Source organism: Acomys russatus, chromosome 19, assembly GCF_903995435.1.
Source record: "Acomys russatus chromosome 19, mAcoRus1.1, whole genome shotgun sequence".
NCBI lineage: Eukaryota > Metazoa > Chordata > Mammalia > Rodentia > Muridae > Acomys > Acomys russatus.
Genome location: NC_067155.1, coordinates 37,849,468 through 37,869,106, shown reverse-complemented (window position 1 = coordinate 37,869,106; position 19,639 = coordinate 37,849,468). Strand labels below are relative to the sequence as shown.

General features: G+C 49.9%; 1 protein-coding gene across 1 annotated transcript in view; it reads right to left on the bottom strand.

Annotated features, from left to right (window-relative positions):
* The window catches only part of Prkar1b (protein kinase cAMP-dependent type I regulatory subunit beta), a 115,858-nt gene that overhangs the window by 38,961 nt on the left and 57,258 nt on the right, over window positions 1–19,639 (bottom strand). Inside the window, exons 4-5 of the mRNA XM_051161132.1 lie at window positions 6,206–6,267; window positions 5,390–5,436 (exon numbers count right to left, since the gene is read on the bottom strand). Coding sequence (XP_051017089.1) covers window positions 5,390–5,436; window positions 6,206–6,267 — 109 coding nt within the window. The remainder of the gene's footprint in view (window positions 1–5,389; window positions 5,437–6,205; window positions 6,268–19,639) is intronic.

Genomic DNA, 19,639 nt, shown 5'->3' with positions numbered 1-19,639 from the left:
CAAAAACTCTGTGGGAAGCCATGATTTTAACCAAGACTGAACTTTGGGCCTTTGGTCCCCTGGCCCTCCAGGGCTGCTGGTAGAACAGTGTTCGTCCTGGTGGGGTGCTCCTGAAACCATAGCACACTGGCCTGTTTGGAGGGAGTGGTACAGATCCTACCTGGAGGGGTGAAGCTGGTGACATCCCTCTGATGTCCCCACCCTATGGCATCCTCACAAGACCTGTCTGGCCTGAGGGAGGGGCTACAGAAGGCAGCACACTGAGGCCACAGAAGCTTGCTGAAAGTAATCACAGTGATTATAGTAATATATGCCCCATAACTCAGCCAGGACTGACATGCTGGCTTCTCACTCCCAACCCCTTACTGGGCACCCTTTGATTCCTTTAAATGTGGCCTTCCTTGATGGCCCCTGTGTGTTTACCCCACATCTCCCACATCACAGTCCAGTTTCCTCTGTGCCCAGCCCTGTGGGTGCTCCCTGCCGCCCACCCCTGTCCCCGCTGGAAAGTCTGAGAGATCGGTGGAGGTGTTGGGGACTTTTACATAGGGGGGTGGGGAGGCGAGGCCAAACGCACTCACTCAAATTCCCGTCCTTATACCACCTGCAGCCTCTACATCCTAAACTCGGGGCTTTAGCCAGGAAGCAGCATCCACCCACGATGCCCAGACATCCTGGTTTGGCCAGCCAGGGTTCAGCAAGGACCTCTAAGCCGCCTTTGAACCTGAACCTCCCAGCTGGAGAGGGAGGCGGGGCAGATTGGTCCAGACAATACATTTGAAGAACTGTTTTGTGAAGGTGAGCTCACTTTTTCCTTCGCAAAATTGCCTCCACATGTCCCCAGGCCGGCGGGAGGCCAGCTAGAGCTTTGACCATCATCATTACAAGACAGTAGGGCCAAGCCGAGGCCAGGAAACCATGAGCCAGCCTCCCACCCCTGGCCCTGTATTGTCTCATTGGAGCCTGGAAGGCTATCTCTCAGGGAGAGCTGGAAGGGTCGGATTCCAATGAGCCGTGACTCTAAGGACCCTCAGTCCTGTCTTGAAAGGATAGAGGGGTCAGGGGATCCTACCAGTCCCACCCAGCACCCACACCACATTCAAGGGGGTTGTGGATAAAAGCCCAGGGTCAGCATCATCAGTTAATGTGACCTTTGCATTTTGCAGGATTCTGGGGAGACTGAGGTAGAAGCTGGCTTCTGGAAGGAGACAGGACAGTATAGGCCAAAACACCGAACACACTGTAACCATCCAGGACAGTGTTTTCCTGTTCCTCAGCCACACCTGGGGTCTTCCACAGCAAGTGGCCCAGGGGCCTCCAGGGAAAACCACAGACTCAGGAGTCTAGGGACAGAAGGTGGCCACCCTCCCTCAGATATGGCAGAGCTAATCTGAGGAGGGAGGTGGCTGCTGCAATGGGGGCAGGCAGACGGTAGGTGTGGAGGGCTTTCTTAGGGATGAAAGGCTGGCTAGAGAAACAGGCTGGAGCTGGGACCTGCTTAGTACACAATCAATGTGCTGATGGGAAGAGGGCAGGAGTACTGCTCTGTGGGAGAGCCCCTGTGTGACCCACTGGCCACTGTGGGAGAGCCCCTGTGTGACCCACTGGCCACTGTGGACTCCATGCTCAGGCGTCTGGGACGAAGCCCACGGCAGCTGAGGCAGCCCAGGGTGGAAGCAGAGCCTCTTTGCAGTCTGCACAAGAATCTGAGTCACCCACAGCCTTGTTGTAGATAGACATGGCTTGGGGGGCAGGGGGTGGGTGTCAGGGGCTCCATAACCTTGAAGGCCAGCTCTTTTCCTACATCCACTGATTTTGGGGAAAAATAATCCGTGACCCAGAATGCCCTGGGGGTCACCCCAACCTTGTCTTTGAGATAGAATTGGAAGATTCTAGGTGACTCTGATGAACACAAAGGAGGTTATTTTTGGACTCAACCGGTAGAGTGTTTGCTTAGCATGTGTGAAGGCCTGGGCCCCATCCCCAGCTCTACATAGAGCAGATATGGCTGGACACACACACACACACACACACACACACACACACACACACACACACACGTCTGTAATCCCAGCCCTCAGGAGGTGGAGGCAGGAGGATTAGAAGTTCAAAAACATTCTCCAACACCTAAAGAGTTTGAGTTCAAGTTGGAAGAAGGGGAGAAATGGAGGAGGGGAAGGGGGGGAGAGGAGAAAAGGGGATGATAGGAGGAAAAAGAGGGAGGGGGAGGGGCAGTAGCATATTTCAAGAAAAACATGGGCCCAGATCAGAACCCACATGGGCTCCCAGGTTACAGGAGGATGGTCTGGCCTTCTGTGGTCACTAAGGTCAGCATTTATCAGTGCTCCACTGCAGACAGAGGAGCAGGGCCTGGAGGGTATTGAAGGATGAATAAGAGTTTGCCAGACAGAGCAAAATTAAGAGCGGAGACTACAGGAAAGCCAAGGCTCTGAGGTGTGAGACACTGTTTACTAATTTCCTGGTGAGTGTCATCTATTTTATCTTCATGAAGCCACTACCACACCACCCCCGGGGGCAGGCCCATGTTGGTTATTTCCAGGGATACCGTGGGAGCTGACAATGCCTCAGGGAGCAAGGGCTAGCAAACACTTGGGAAGGAGAAGAGAGAGTGGTGGTTTTAGGGCCAGGAATGAGTAGTAACCTGGGACCAGGGCTTGGAAGAGAAACTATGGGGTGCAAACTTGGGAGAGTTGGAAGAGTGTTGCCTGACATGCAAACAACCCTAGATTCCATCCGTACCTCCCAGCATGATATAAACAAAAGCTTCTCATGTCGGCACTCAGGAGATGGAGGCAGGAGGATTGACAGTTACAGATCATCCTTGGCTACATAACAACTTTAGGCCAGCCTGTGCTACGTGAAATCATTTTTCTTATCTTTCTCTCTTCTTTTTTCTTTCTTCCTTTTCTTTTTCTTTCTTTCTTCTTTCCCTTCCTTCTTTCCTTCCTTTCTTTCTTTCTCTTTCCCAAGACAGTGTTTCTCTGTGTAGCCCTGGCTGTCCTGGAACTTACTCTATAGACCAGGCTGACCTTCAACTCAGAGATCTGTCTGCCTTTGCCTCCGAGTTCTGGGATTAAAGACATGTGCCACTAACACCTGGCAACCCTCATCCTTAAAAACAAAAAACAAACAACAAAAAACCCCAAACAACCATAAACTAAAAATTAGAAACAAGTCACCCACACCCCTCAGCCATCTCAACCCACCAATGTCACTTCCAACAGAGAGCTGGGGACGCTGGTCCTTGGGACACCCCCCCCCCCAATACAAACTGCTAGGGACCAAGGCTTCCTCGGATCCCTACTGAACCTGGCCTGGGCTAGGGCAGGAAGGAACCAGGCTGTTTTCTGGGCTGGCGTTCTCATGGACGTTTGGGTTGTTTGATAGTTCATTTTAACTTGAAGCACAGCAGAAGAAGGTAACATGGTGGACAGCAAAGCCTGGCATCAGAACCAATTTTCAATCCTCCACTTCACGCTTCCTCTGAGTAAGCCCCAGGAGTCACTACCTCCCGACTCGGTTTCCTTGTTTGGGGAGGACAGGAGGGCCCCCTCTCCCTTGAAACCCAGACCCTCTGGGTTGAGCTGTCAGATTCACCAGGTCCAACTCTGTGTGTGGCCCCCATGGGGGACTCCAGGGTGAGTCACTTCCTATGCGGTGGCTCCGGAAGCAGGTGGGACAGTGTGGTTCCCAGAAATGCATTGTGGGACAAAGTCAGGCTGCGGGGGAAATCAGAAAAGGCTTTTCCCAGAAATAGCCCGGCTGGACAGAGGCTCGGGAGCAGAGGCCAGGCCCAAAATAGCTCGCCTAACCCCAGGGCACCAGGCAGGGTGTGGCCTGGACACCTCCAGGCTAGGAGGGCAGAGTTAAGTCCTCTCAGACAGGTGGGGCACAAACTACGGCTAATTGGAAGATGCAGCCAAGCTGAGCCTTAGCCCAGCAATAACCCTGGGGCTAGCCTAGGAATTGACTGGTAACTTTAAGGACCCTAAAGTGTCCCGGAAGGGCTCTGTCTATGTCCTCTGTTCCAAAGACAGACCTTCAAGAAATGGGCCACAGAAACAGCTCCAAATAAGCAATTAAACTATCATGGAAAGGCACATGGTATACCTGCTGACACCCACCCTGAAAAGGAACTCAGGGTGACAGCAAGGGGAAACAAGAGGCCACCCATAAGGATGACACCAGCTCGGACCCAGTGGCAGTCCAGCAGTAGGCCAGACTCATGGAGGCAAGAGGAGGCCCCCAGACTGCGTCAGAGAGAGATAAGTAGCCAGCTGTGATGTCTGTGCGCACGAGTGTCGTCACAGCACTTAGGGGGTTCACATGGGAAAGTTACCATGAGTTTGGAGACGGCCTAGGCTACAATGTGAGACCCTATGTCAAATAAATAAATAAATTATAAAAATGAAAGTCAAAGAGATAGAACCATAGAGGGTTTGGACAAAACAAACAAACAAACAAAAAACCCAAACAAACAAAAACAAAAAAAACAGGCCTCCTCTGCTTAGGGAAACATGTTCTGTTTTTTGTTTTTCGACACAGGGTTTCTCTGTGTAGCCTTGGCTGTCCTGGACTCGCTTTGTAGACCATACTGGCCTCGAACTCACAGTGATCCAACTGCTCCTGCCTCCCAAGTGCTGGGATTAAAGGCGTGCGCCACCAACGCCCGGCTGGGAAACATGTTCTGGGAACAGGAGCCAAACAAGAGACATCAACATCAGTGCCTTTCCAGCTGGAGGGCACTGGACGCTTGGACAGGGGTGGCCATGAAGGTAGGAGAAGGCACAAGGTGGGGTCTCTGGAGGGGATGCATCTAATATTACAGTACTGGGGGGCAGCAGAGGGGAGCTCTATAAACATGTGCGCCCTATGTCCTGAGTGTCCCTCAGTGAAGCTAGGGTACACGCTGGCACAAAAGGTGGCAGTCACCCCATGTGACATCAGTATGTCTAGGGGCTGGGGTGTGGCTCAGCACTAGGCTCCTGCCTAGAATCCCCCAGTGAGGGGCTGGGTTGTGGCTCAGTGGTAGAGCACCTGCCTAGAATCCCCCAGTGAGGGGCTGGGATGTGGCTCAGTGGTAGAGCACCTGCCTAGAATCCCCCAGTGAGGGGCTGGGATGTGGCTCAGTGGTAGAGCACCTGCCTAGAATCCCCCAGTAAGGGGCTGGGGCATGAGTGACAGAACATCCACCAACGTGTTAGAAGCCCTGAGCACCATAAACAAACAAACAAACCATCAGGGATCTGTTCAGAAAGAAATGCTCTTAGCCTGCGTTTGTGAGACCTGGTGCTGAGCTATGGAAAGTCTTCAAGCCAGGCATGCAAAGAGGACCTGTTGTCCAAAAAAAACTATGATGGATACTCACATCTACTTCTCCTTGGTCAATCACATAGAAATTATCTCCTTCGTCCCCTACAACAAAACAAAGAGAACCGATGTAAAGTGTAAAATGAGATGAGTCAGAGATTCTCGGTTGGGAAGGGGGGGGGGCCTTGCAACTAAGTGTACCAGCCACTGCCAAGTAATCCAAGCCCCAATTGGCAGTTCCTGGGCACAGAGCACCCCCTCCTCTCTCTCTCTCTCTCATGCTAGAATTGGACCCAGGGTCTCCTGCACACTAGGCAGTGGCTCTACCAAGGAGCCATGAGCCCAGCGCTCTCTTCACTCATTGAGTTCTTCAGGTTGGTCTTGAACTCAGAATCCACCTGCCCCCAATTCCTGAACCGCTGAGATGACAGATTAATATTACCTCTTGTGCAGGCTCACATTGGTTTCTTTTTCTCCTCTGTTCTCCTCCTCTCTCTCCCTGCTACCCACCTCCCCTGTGTGTTTCTTGCCTGACAGAGGTCTCACTATGCAGCCCTAGCGGCGATGGAACTCAGTATGTAGACCAGGCTGGCCTCAAAACCACAAAGGTTGGCCTGCCTCTGCCTCCCTAATTCTCTTGGTGTCTGTCTCTCTATGTCTCTTGTCTTCCTCACTCTCTCCCTCCCCCCTCTCCCTCCCTCTCTCCCTCCCCCCTTCCCTCCCTCCCTCTCTGTGTGAAGAGTCTCACACCACAGCCCATGCTGCCCTTGAACTCATGACAATCTTCCTGTCTCGTTCTCTCAAGAACCCATCACCCCTGGCAGTTTCTTAAGTTGGTCAGGACAGATGACGGGGCGTCTGGTGGGGAACATACCTTGCTGTATGACTGTTTCCCCAGCGATGTGAGTGACAGGAAACATGGCATCAAATATATCACTGAAAACAAAAAACAAAACAAAACACAGTTGGGAGCTGTAGGTGGTACCAGCTGAGTAAACCTTCTTCCCACTACACAGACCCAGTCCAGTCCACTCACCACCTCTTAGCCCCTTGGAATCCAGTCTGCAGGCCTTGGGGAGGGGAAGCCTCTCCAAGTTGAGAGGAATTAAGGCCTTTACCAGCCCTGTTATCCAGAGCCTCGTGGTGCTCTACACACAGGCAACGGTTATAGCTTGTTTGTTTGGCTTCTTTCTCTGTTTATTTTGCTTTCCTAAGACAGTGTGCCATATAGCCCAGGCTGGCCTCAAGCTATGTAGTCAAAAGTGATCTTAACTTCTGACCCTCCTGCCTTCACTTCCTCAGGGCTGAGATTATAGCCACTGCCCTGGGTTTATAGGGTGCAGGAGATTAAACCCAGGGTTTCTGCATGCTGGGCTAGCACCCTACCGACTTAGTCACATCCCCAGCCGCTGCCTGGCTTCTTACAAGAAAGGAATGACTTTGTAGTCACTGTTTTTACAATTCAGTTAAAAGAATAAGTCACAGTAGGTTATGAACATTTCTCGTGCCAATAAATACAATTTGTCTGGGACATGGCCATCAAGCCTGATTATGTGGATTTTGCTGGCTTTTCCTCCTCCCCACTTCTTGAGGAAAATATTTACAGTTGCAGGAGTGTTCACAATTCCAGACACAGGAATGAGATAGCAGGGTTGGGGATGTAACTCAACGGTGGAGCACTTGCCTAACATGTGAGAGGCCCTCGGTTTAATCCCCAAGCACTCCAAAAATGTAAAGACATGAGACGTCGGCACCCAGATGTACAAAACAGAGATGTGCTAGGATATGTGAACCCCAAAAGTCACCAGAGCTGGGGACCCCAGAGTGGTGTTATGTCACCCCTATAGCCTGGTGCCTTCATCTTCAAAACGCAGCTGTGAAATGGGCTGTTGGACAGAAGCCAAGGGGAGTGGGCTAGCAGTCACCAAAAACAGTAGAGACATGCAACTCGGCCACATTTGTCCCAAATGGGCCACCTCGCCAGCACAGCCATTAGAACACAGTCAAACATGCCAGCCCACTCTCCTGAAATGCAAGATCCACCATCAGAGACCTCCCCTAGCTCCAAGGCTCCTGGCTCCCCAAGAGTGGAGGCTGTGCTGCTGGGGAGTCTAAGTGCAAGCATGGAACCCCTAGACAGGGTGTGGTCATGCCTCAAAGCATGGGGCACTTCCCTTGTCTTCCCTGACTGTTCAAAGAGGAGTGTAGGCAGATGGGTAAATCGAGGCAAGCTTCAGAAGAACTCAAGGGCCCTCTCTGGCTGGAGAATATACAAAGCCATCTGGGGAAGAAAACACAAAAATAAAAGACCCAGACTGTTCTGTGCTCTGGTTCCGACATTCAGAGAATATAAATAATTCTTTACAAGACCTGTGTCAACATTCCATCATGGAGAAAGAAAAAACAAGGCCACGCTCCCTTGTTGGGGATTCAGGGTCAGTAGTTATTAAGGGAGGGGCTAATGAGGTCCCTCCCCCTTCCTGAGGTTTTATACACTTTATAGTTGTTGAGGGAGGGCTCCTAAGCCCTATGCCTCCCTAAGGCTTTACTAGTTGATGGGGGAAGGAGGGAGATTTTCCTCAGTGGTGTAGTCACTGGTAAATTGCTCATGTCCTTAAAAAAAAAAAAAAAAACAAAAAAAAACCCTCAGTCATGCTCCTGTAAGCATAGTGTCACCAAAGAAATAAAAGACCTCAAAATAGAAGAGGGACTAGTTGGGAAAAGAAAGGTCTGGTATGGGAGGGGACAGGGGGAGCTGAATGAGACCCAAGTGCATTGTATACCGGTTGGAAATGCTAGAGGGGGCCCATCGTCATACAGAGTTTACTCTATGGATTTTTTTTTAAGCCCTGGGTACTCTCTCTCTCTCTCTCTCTCTCTCTCTCTCTCTCTCTCTCTCTCTCTCTCTCTCTCTCTCTCTTCCTCTCTCTTCCAACACACTTCTCTGGGTCTCTTCAGCCTAACCTTGCTAGCATCTTGGGTTTTAGCTTGCTGTGCTCACTGGGAGAAGGAAGGCAGTCTCATGAGGGAGCTGAGGGCAAGTCTCAGGCCAGCTCTGCGTGTCTGTGTCCTGACAGGGTGCTTCTGGGCCATAGCATCTCCAGCATCTGTACGAACCATCTCAGCCTGGCTACATTCCCTCAAAGCCACCAAACAAGGGTCTGAGAAATGGCAGGTCTCTAACCAATGACCTGTTGATCCCTCCCACGCTAAAATAATAATCCTCTGCTCATAATGGGTGTGTGTGTGTGTGTGTGTGTGTGTGTGTGTGTGTGTGTGTGTGCGCGCGCGCGCGCGCGCGTGCACATATGCACATGTCTATAGGTACATGTGGAGGTCAGAGGGCAACCATCTGCTTATTCCTAAATCACTTTCCAACTGATGTGTGTGGGTGTATGCAGTGTGATGTGTACAGTATGTATACACATGGGTGTGTGTGTGTGGGTTCCTTTGCACCTGTGTGGAGGCCAGAGGAGGATAGCAGGTGTCCTGTGCTGTCTCCTCTCTCTTTCCCTCTTGCCCTTCCCTTTCCCCCCTCCTCCCTCCCCTCTCCTCTTTCTCTCTGACTTATTCCTGTATCTGCCTTCACAGCACTGGGGTTATAAGCATGTGTGCACCCACATCCAGTTTTTTCTAGAGTGCCAGAGATTTGAACTCACATCCTCATGCTTACCCACTGAGCCACTCTCTGCCTTGGTTTTTGAGACTGGATCTCTCACTGAACCTGGATCCTGGCCACTAAGTTCCAAATATCTTCCTGTCTCTGCCTCCCTCGAGCTGTGATTGTAAGGACAAGCTACTGCACTTGGATTCTGGGGTTAAGACAAAGGTCTTCACACTTGTGCAACTAGCACTTTACCCACTGTGCTGGGGGGGAGGGGAGAATAAATATATAATTTATAATGCTTATTATATATTTATATATGATAATCTTTATTATATACAATATACTTATATATTGTAATGTTTATATATAATGCCATAAGTAATTAAACAGACCCTGTGTGCACCCCACTTGTCCACTGAAGCAGCTGCCTGCTTCACTACCCTGGCTTCAGCCGCTCTCCTCTGAGATGTTGTTGGGTCTGGAAGGTGCACACCCACCTTCCTGATCCTAGGAGTATCATGTGCGGCCAGCATCACCCCAGCCTGCCCTGGGTTGTCACTGCCTGCCTGAGCATCCACAAAGGAGGCCTGCTACTGCCTCTCTTATGTAGGTGAAAATGTACCGATTTAGCAACCTTCTTTTCTTTGGCTTCACTCTGTACCCCAGGCTAGCCTTGAACTCATGAAGATTCTCCCACCTCAGCCTCCTAGTGCTGGGATTACTGGTGTGAGCCAGCTCAGGCAGCAGCTGGTGACTTTCCCTATGATCCTAGCCTCCTTTCACTCATCCCTTCCTGACCTGAGGACTTTCCAGATATTCCTATGTTTATGCAATCATGGAGTGGGTCACAATGAACATTCCAGAGCTCCCTGAGATGAGGGCAGATAAATAGGATTGCATCTCCCTGTTATACGGGGCTTGCTTCCATTTGTACTTCTGCCTGGGTTGGCCAAGGTGCGAACGGACTGAAAATATTTTCTGAGCAAACGGTCCCCAAACTGAGGAGTCTGGCTCTCAATGTCGGTCGCAGATGTTTGCACACCAAAGTAGGCTCCCTGGGGGCAGCCTTCTGTCAAACGTCATTGAATGACCCCACACATCTCTGTGAGCACACCAATGTCCCCTCCGCTGCCCAGCTGCATGGTCGTCACAGAAATAAGCTGGGGGATGTGGAGCCGCCAAAAATGCCACCGGAGGAGCCAGGCTGTGTCTCACTTACCACAGAGGCTTACAAGCCAGGTCTCCTTCTGAGAAACCTGACACCCCTTAAGAAGACTCAACAAGCTCCTTTGTGGATCTACTCACTCCCCCTGCCTCCTTCCAAATTCAGACTAACCTAATCCTTTCCCCTCTCTCTCAGCACTTAATGGCATTAAAAGGCACTGGCCTTCTCTGCCTGTAAAAAGAAAAACATGCTTCCACTCTGATCCGGAAGTCACCTTCGGAGGGTTCAACTGAAGCCACAGGCAGAAATCATAAACAGCGCCACATTTGGAAACCCGATCAACCCACCCTCTCTGTCAACACAGGCTGCTCACAATGCAGCAGTGGCTGGGCCAGGCTCTGCTGGGCCCATTGGTCAAGCCAGTAGGGGAGACAAGCCCATCACATCACAACCGTTGGCATTGAGAGTCGGGCACTGCCCTGAGTCCTTCTGGCCACCTATGGTCCCATGCACACCTGTTCACACAATGTTGGAACGGTAACGACCTCTGCTTCCAGTTAGGAAAGCCGGGCGAACTATGTAACATTATCCCAGCTCTCACCTGGCCTGTGGCTTTTGGCTAAGAGCACAAACCTTTTGAAAGCCTTTACGTAGACCATCATCCCTCACCAACGTCTCTTCCCTCCTGCAGCACCTTAGCTCTGGTGCTTTCTCAGCCTAAATGGGTAAGGGAATGGGAGGGGATGGACAGACAAATAGGGACAGGTGGGTGGACGAATGGATGGGTGGGTGGCCAACTGGATGAACGGATGGTAGACGATGAGTGGATGGGTGGATGGATAGATGGACAGACAGGTGATGGAAGGATGGGTAGGTGGATAGGTAAGACAGATAAATGAGCAAGAGAGTGGGGAAGTGGATGGATAGGTGGGTGAGTGGATGGGTGGACAAACAGATGTATGGACATGTGATTGGATGGATAGATATATGTACAAATGAACAGATGAGTGGGTGGATGGGTGGATGGGCGGATGGGCTGGTGGATAGACTACAGGGTGATAAAAAAAAAAAACAAACAAATAAAGTTGCTAGGTTGTTGCATTTTCACCCAGATAAGAGGGAGAACAGAGGTGTACAAGGCAATAGCAGGCAGGGAGTGACAACCCAGGGCAGCATGGATGGACAGTGCATAAACATTATAGATGGGCTGGTAAATAGACAGATGTATGGAGAAAGTGGACAGGTGAATGGACAGTGGATAAGTGGGTGGACATATGGATTCAAGGATTGGTGATGGACAGGTGGAGAGGTGGGTGATTGAATGGTAGGGGACACTGAACATTACACAAGCGGGTGGGTATATAAGAAGATAAAAGAGAAAGATAGGGAAAAGGAAAAAGGCAAATTGGTAGTGTGGTGAGTAAGAAAGATGGTGCAGCCTTTCCTGATAAACACAACAAACAGAAAAGCTGTGGCACCGACCGCCTTGGGCCCATTACCTCCACACTGGGAACCCCTGTAATTTGGTGACATGGAAAGGCGTGTGTCCAATGATGGGCGCTCCTTACACTACATAGAAGTCCAGAATTCACAGTCAGGGATGTATTGGCAATCATGGTACTGAGCCAGGTGTGGGAACCTGTGCCTTTAATCCCAGAACCCCAGATTAAAGGCAGGTGGATCTCTGTAAATTCAAGGCCAGCTAGGGCTCCATAGTGAGACCCTATCTCAAAAACAACAATTTTTTTTCAGTCATGGCATTGCTAAACAGTATAATACTGTATGGCCATCAAAAACTGATAACAAAGGGCCACAGAAACACTCCAACATTAAGAGCACTTGCTGCTCTTACAGAGGACCCAAGTTCACAGTTCCCAGCACCCATGTCAGGTGGTTTACAACCACCTGTAACTGCTTTTCCAGAGAATCTGATCCCCTCTTCAGGCTTCTGCAGGCCCTTGTACTCACACATAAAAGCACACACACACGTAATAAAAAATAAAAATAAATCTTAAGAACCAATGACACATGTGATAAGGGAAACAATGTTTATGATGTTACCAGTGGAAAAAGTGACTAACAAAGCAACACAATTTTTAAAACAATAAAAATAAAACCCAATCCCAGCACTTGGGAGGCAAAGGATTGCAGACCTCTGTGAATCTAAGGCCAGCCTGGTCTATATAGTGAGTTCCAATACCAGAGCTACAGAGAGACTTTGTCTCAAAAAAAAAAAATTAAATTAAGTGAAACAATCGGCCTAATGGCATGCCATAATGGTACACAGCTGCCTCGGTAGAGAAGGGCTGGGCAGCCAGGATGCACTTTAATCCCAGCACTCAGGGAGGCAGAGGAGATGGATCTCTGCAAGTTCAAGGCCAGCCTGGTCTACAAAGGGAGTCCAGGACAGCCAAGGCTATTCAGAGAAACCCTGTCTCAAAACACACACACAAACACACACACACACACACACACACACACTCCGCCCCCAAAAGCAGGGAAGGGCTGGGTTGAGCCACCCTTGTGTGTGTCATTTACTTGTTCACACGCATGTGTGCATGCTTGCGTGTGCCCAGGCATACATGCGCTACCGTGGGCACAAGGTGGTCAGCGGACAACACGCAGGAGTCTCTTGCCTCCTTCCACCATGTTGACTCTGGGAATGAAATTCAGGGTGTCGGGTTTGGCAGCAAGCACCATTACTCTGTCAGCCATCGTGCCAGCCCTCTACTTTTACTTTTTAAGATGGGGGTCTCTCACTGGTCTGGGGCTCCCTGATTCAATCTGGCTGATTAGCAGGGAGGCCCAAGGAGCCTCCTGTCTCTTCCTCCCCAGATGTGGGATTATAGACCAGATTTTATGTGAGTGCTGGGGATCCACTCTGGTTTGTACAGCAAACACTTTTCCAACTGAGCCATCTCTCCAGCCCCCTTATTTGTATTACTGTTGTTGCACATGTAATTTATGAATCAGTGTATATTTCTTTAAAACGGCCCTGTCAGAAAATACTACGCTTACTCTTGCTGGTATACTGAAGGATCTCAAGGTATGCATGGTTGTTTGTTGTTGTTGTTGTTGCTGTTGTTTTTGTGTGTGTGTATGTGTAAGAGAGAGAGAGAAAGAGACAAGGTATCTCACTCTGTAGCTCAAGATCGCTTTGAACTCTTGAGCCCCCTGCCTCAGCTTGCCAAGTCTAGTACTGGACTGAAAGACATACACCACCACACCCAGCTAACATTTTGAAAGCATGGCCCCAAGGCAAAAAATCTCAACTTTAAGATTTCAGAACACATCTATGTGGGTGTGGTTCAGACTCTTTAATTTAGTGCACGAGCAGAACCCAAGGGTTCCTGCAATGCCGACACCCATTTCCACAATCTGCACCTGCCCGTGCCCTGCTGCCTGTCCTCAGAGCTGGGTAGCTGGTAAAGCCCTCTGGTCCTGATGAACAGACTCTGCATCAGGCCCGAGCCATGGGCCACACAAGATAGGACAGTCTCGGCTACATCCTGTCTTGTGATTCTCAGAACAGCTCATTTCCTCTAACAGATAGGGCTCCTGGGCACTGCCAGCTCAGGTCAGGGGGAGGGCTCAGGAATCCCCTGCCTGAAGACAATTTCCAAAGCCCCCCACTTGCCCTGCTGTGGCCTCTATTGTCCTCCCTCCAACCTCAGAAGGGGATGCCAGGGAAACTGTAGAGTGCTTGCGAGAACCTACGTCTAGCTCCTGCTTGTAATTCTATCACTCGGGAGGTGGGGACATGGAAGCATCCTGGAGTGGGCTGTCAGTGCTTGTCTCAAGGAACCAAATGAAAGGCTCTTCAACAATGTCCAGGGTTGATTTCTAGCTTCCTACAAGTGCACACATGTGTACATACATATACACACATATGTGCATATACACACATGCACAGACACACATACATGCATATGCACAGACACACATACATGCATATGCACACATGCACAAGCATGCGCGCATGTGCGCGCACACACACATACACAGTCACACACACACACACACACACACACACACACACACACGGATGCCAGTGTGTGAGGACACCATAAGGATTGTGATAAGTGGATGAGAAACTGAGGGCAGGAGGAAACAGGTCCGCAGACCTTGGCAAAGCTCCTGTCAGCCAACGCTGGGCATGTGATGGTAGAAGCCACTTCTAAGCACGATGATGTGGCTCTGTACCTCAGGGGACAGACACAGAATGGCTTGGATCCCCTACCCCAAGGGGATCGTTAACAGTCTCTACCTCACCTTCTCTGCTAGAGCTTCAAGACCACTCCCACTTTACAGATGTGGACACTGAGGCTCAGAGGTTAAAGAGTACCACCACGGAGGCTGAGCCCCAGCAGCATGCTCCTGTGTCTATACTGTGACCCCACAAGAGCCCACGATAACCTCACAGATGCCTCACAGGATTAGCCAGAGAACACGTGTTGAGGTTTGGCCCCAGTCTAGGCAAGACAGTGCTTTGGAGCCCTTGGTGCTATGAGTCTGTGCTGAAAGTCCCACCCCTCCACCCCCTATACTGGAAACAGACCTTGTCTCTTACCAACAAGACGAGGGCTCTGAGAATGTTCTGTAGACTTGGAAAGGGGGAAACGCTGCCAAGGCAGAACGCTGACCACACACCACTGCGTATGGGTGAAGATGCACACGGCTGAGCGGACATGAACAGCACCACAGATCCTCTGCTCTGTGTGAGCCATTCGCCATTCACTCAACGCAAAGTTAACTATCTGCTCCAGGCCCTGCCATTCCCTGAAGGGGCACAGATCACGTGTCTGGATGTACCCACATTTTGTGAGATTACCCCCCTCAACAATTTTATTTAAACCTAAGATGCAAAATGTAGCCATTGGTCATGGCACTCACTGTGCCCTTGTACCTCAGGAGATGTCAACTCCCATCCCTTATAGCCTGCAGGCCATGAGCTGGAGGTGGGCAGCACTGGGTAGACAACCCTCCCCATCCCCTGCAACTTATGCAAACAAGTCCTGCCCCCTTCCTAGGACCAGGGGCCCCAAGGAGGCAGGGAAGGAAGGAAAGTCTATGAAGCCAATGAGAACACATCTTAGAGGTCCCAACAACCAATCAATGTGCATGTTGTACCTACACCCACGACTCTACCCACCCAGTCCGGGCTCAGTGGATTCAGGGGTCAGGAAGGCCAGGCCCTATATCCATCAGCACATACAGCATTCTGAAGTTAGAAAGAACCTTTGAGGGGACTATGGAGGCTGCTCAGTAGGTAAGAGCATCTGCTGAACAAGAATGAAGACTTGAGTTCAAATCTCCAGTGCCCGCTTAATATGCGAGGCATAACTCCAGCACTGTGGGGACAGAAACAGGGGGATCACTGAGGTTTTCTGCCTGCCAGCCTAGCCCCAGATTCAGTGAGAGAACCTTGTCCGTCTTCCACATGGCTGTGGGTATCTGCACCCACATGTGACATACATGGCACACATAAAAGAAAGAAGCTCCTGCGGGTTGGATGGAAAAAAAAAAAAAAGAGGAACGTTGCAACTTTTAAACAAGAACTATTGTCAGCTTGCCTGCATGTGTAATTTCCTAAAACCCAAGCAGCTGGGCACGCCTGTGAGGGGCTCTTTCTTAATTAAATCAGTGGAGGAAGACCCACTGTTAATCTAGATCTCTTGAGGTGGGAAGATCCACCTTTAATCTGGGCCACAGCTTCTGCGCAGCCTATATAAAGAACACGGGAGAAGGAAGCTTGCGCCCTTTGCCTGCTTGTCCTCAGTCTTGCCAGAAAGTCCATTCCTTCACTGGCATTAGAGCCTCCTTCTTCAGGATTCTGGCACATACTGAAACACCCAGCCTCGTGTGAACAACTACTGGATTCTTGAGCCTCTCATTGGTAGCCAGCCATTGTTGGACTAGCTGGACCACACTTTGTAAGCTATTCTATTAAGTCATATGTATGTATGGAGAGAGAGAGAGAGAGAGAGAGAGAGAGAGAGAGAGAGAGAGAGAGAGAGAGAGAGAGAGAGAGAGAGAATTCTAATACAATGACATTCACCACACAGTATGAAACCCAGGACCCTCCATGGTAATGAACAAACCAAGCTAGGAACCCAGCATTTCTGTGCTATCACTTTAAAAATATCTTTTATATATAAAAAAATAATAATAAGGTGCTGGAAAGATGGATCAGCATTTAAGATAACTTGTTACTCTTGCAGAGGACCTGGGCTCATTTCCAAGAGCCCACATGACAGCTCACAGCCATCCACAACCCAAGTACCACGGGATATGACATCTTAGTTATTAATTTCTGTTGCTGTGATGAGAGATTAAGGCCACTTTTAGAAGAGTTTATTTAAGGCTTCAGAGAGTTAGAGTCCATGACCATCATGGTGGGAAACATGGCAGCCGGCAGAGAGGGCGGGGGTAGGAGAACACTAACTGAGATTGCCCTGGGATCTCAAAATCCACTCCCAGTAGCACACCCCCTCCAACAAGGCCACAGCTTCTGTCCTTCCCACACAGTTCTACCAAGTGGGGACCAAGCACTCAAGTGTCTGAGAGTATGGGGGCCATTCCCGTTCAAACCATTACACCCTCCTCCGGCCTCCATGGGACCAGACACACATGTGATACACAATGCAAACATGCAGGCAAAACTAAATAAATCTAAGAACGAAAACATTTTTTTGAGACAGGGTTTCTCTGTGCAGCCCTGGCTGTCCTGGAACTCACTCTATATACCAGACCGGCCTCAAACTCAGAGATCCACCTGTCTCTGTCTCCCAAGTGTTGTCATTAAAAACATGTGCCACCGTCACCCAGCTTTAAAAAAAAAAAATCTTAATTGGATAAAAACTAACCCAAGCCAGGCTTGGTGATACAGGATTATAACCACAAATGTTTGAGAGGCTGAGATGTGAGATGTGTGAGTTCAGTGACTGCCAGATCTATAAGAGCAAGTTGAAGGCCAGCCTCAGTGATTTACTGAGACCTTGTCTCAAAATAAAAAGTAAAAATAGTGCTGAAAAGATGACTCGGTTGTAGAGCACCTGCCTAGAATCCCCCAGTGAGGGGCTGGGGTGTGGCTCAGTGGTAGAGCACCTGCCTAGAATCCCCCAGTGAGGGGCTGGGGTGTGGCTCAGTGGTAGAGCACCTGCCTAGAGATCCCCAGGGAGGGGCTGGGATGTGGCTCAGTGGTGGTAGAGCACCTGCCTAGAGATCCCCAGTGAGGGCCTGGGACATGCCAATCTCCAGAAGAGCTAAGAAAAACAAATGTTTAAACCTTTGGTGGGGTGCAGTCAGAGTGAGGGCATGAGCTCACTCCCTGAACGGATGCCAAGAACAGAATCTAAGCAGCACCTTTGCCTATATGCATAGGACACTGAACAATGGAAACAGACTACTTACAAACGCTCCCACTAAGTGCAGAAAATTAGTTCATATTTTGCCATTAATGTTTCCGATGGTGAGGCTGAAGAGGGGGAGAGGAGACAGCTGAAAGTCTCGTTTCCTTGGCAACCATTCCGAGAGACCCAAACAAGAAGGACTCACTCTGCAATTCTGTTCTGCACTTTCAGTCAATGCTGTGTAGAAGGAAGCACCCAGACTCCCAGGCACCGTGGCGTCAGTCTGTCTTACACTGGCCTTCCCAGCCCAAGTGGCCTTCGGCTGCTGGTCACAGCAAGTGACAGACGTGATGTCCAGGCTTGTATTTGGGCTCTCCCCACTGTTTAGGTGGACACTTGCTCTGTTTCCAAATACTTCTGTGGAGACAGTAATAACTCAACCCTGGCTGTGTGTGCATTGTGGAGCAAGGCGGCCTGCTCCCGGCAGGCTTCCCATGAGCTCTATGGGATCCCCTCACATTGTCCAGGGCCAGGTGGCTGGCTCTGGACTCTAGACCGCCAAGTTCACTAGTTCCAAGATTCAGAGTGGGGATGCATCTGTGGGGTTGTGAGAGGCACAGTCCCCACTGGGGAGCTACAGTTTTGGGGGAGGGAGAGGGTGGAGGAATGGATATACCTCTTTCTCATTGTGACTTCCACCCAGAGTCAGCAGCCCACATGTTTTCTGTGAATATTCACAGCATCCACAGATGACCTTGCCCACCTGACCTTCTGGATCTGCCCACTCACACTGAGGAGGCTGATGGCGAACTTTAGACCACTAAGCTTTACCCCTAAAAGCAAGGGGGCTTGCTTCCCTCACGGTGCTGCTGTAGCTATGACAATTTAAAACACCCATTTATGGTTTGGATTCAATGGGTCCCTAGAAGAGCTGAGAGGTGATTGGCTCATGAGGGCTCTGACTGCATCATGAGAGAATCCCATGATGCACTCAGAATATGGTTACCTGGCTTGGCAGGAACAAAGACCATCCCAAAGAGATGTTCTGACTTGCCCTGCAGCTATCAGACTGTATTATTACTGACAGTGACAACAGATGGGACTACGTCTTGCCCAGGGTTGCTTAGCTGTGCAAACCTCTTCACTTCTATTAAAACCTAAACTTTAGCCAGGCAGTGGTGGTGCATGCCTTTAATCCCAGCACTGGGGAGACAGAGGGGAGGCAAATTTCTGAGTTCAAGGCCAGCCTGGTCTATAGAGCGAGTTCCAGGACAGCCAGGGCTACACAGAGAAATCCTGACTTGGAAAAATCAACCAGACAAACAACAACAAAACAATAAAAACCAACCTAAACCTCGGGACCTCAAATGTGGATTTGGGTAAGGGACAATCTTTGTGTTCCGCTTTCCAAAATAGCCACATTGAGTAAATCTCCTTTTCCTGTTTCTATTTCTTGTTGGTTGGTTGGTCAGTGAGTTGGTCGGTCAGTTGGTTGGCTGGCTGATTGGTTGGTCAGTTGGTCGGTTGGTCGGTTGACTTGCTGGTTGGTTGGTTGGTTGGCTGGCCATTCAGGGAATGGAATACAGGGCTTTGTGCATGGTAGGCAAGCACCCTTGAGCTTACCCTACTACTGAGCAATGCACCTAGTCCTAAATTGGGGGGGGGGTGGAGTGGGGAAATCAGTCAGTAAACTGCAAGAGCCTTACAGGCATAGGGATCTGAGTTCAATCTCAGAATCAATTTTCAAAAAAAAAAATCTGGGTATGGTGGAGCATACTCAGTGGTAGGGAGGTAGAAACAGACAGATCTGTGGAACTTTCTGGCTAGGTATTCTAGGTTCTAGGCCACTGCAAGACCCTGTCTCAAAACTCAAGGTGATCAGCCTGAGGGTCAACATCTGAGGTTGTCTTTTGGTCTCCACATGTATGTATACATATGTGTTGGTGTGTGTGTACACATACCTGTACAACTAGATGTACACACACACACACACACACACAGGACTACAAAGTAAAATCTTACAGATATGCAGGCAGGCAGTGCCCTGTGGTAGTTGATAATACCCCTCTCCCAGCTACTGGGAAAAAAAACCATCAGCTAAGAGCTGGCACGAGATGAGCAAGGACACAGGTGAGAGCAGGGCAATGCTGCCCGCCAACAGGCTAATGGACATTTATGGAGCAT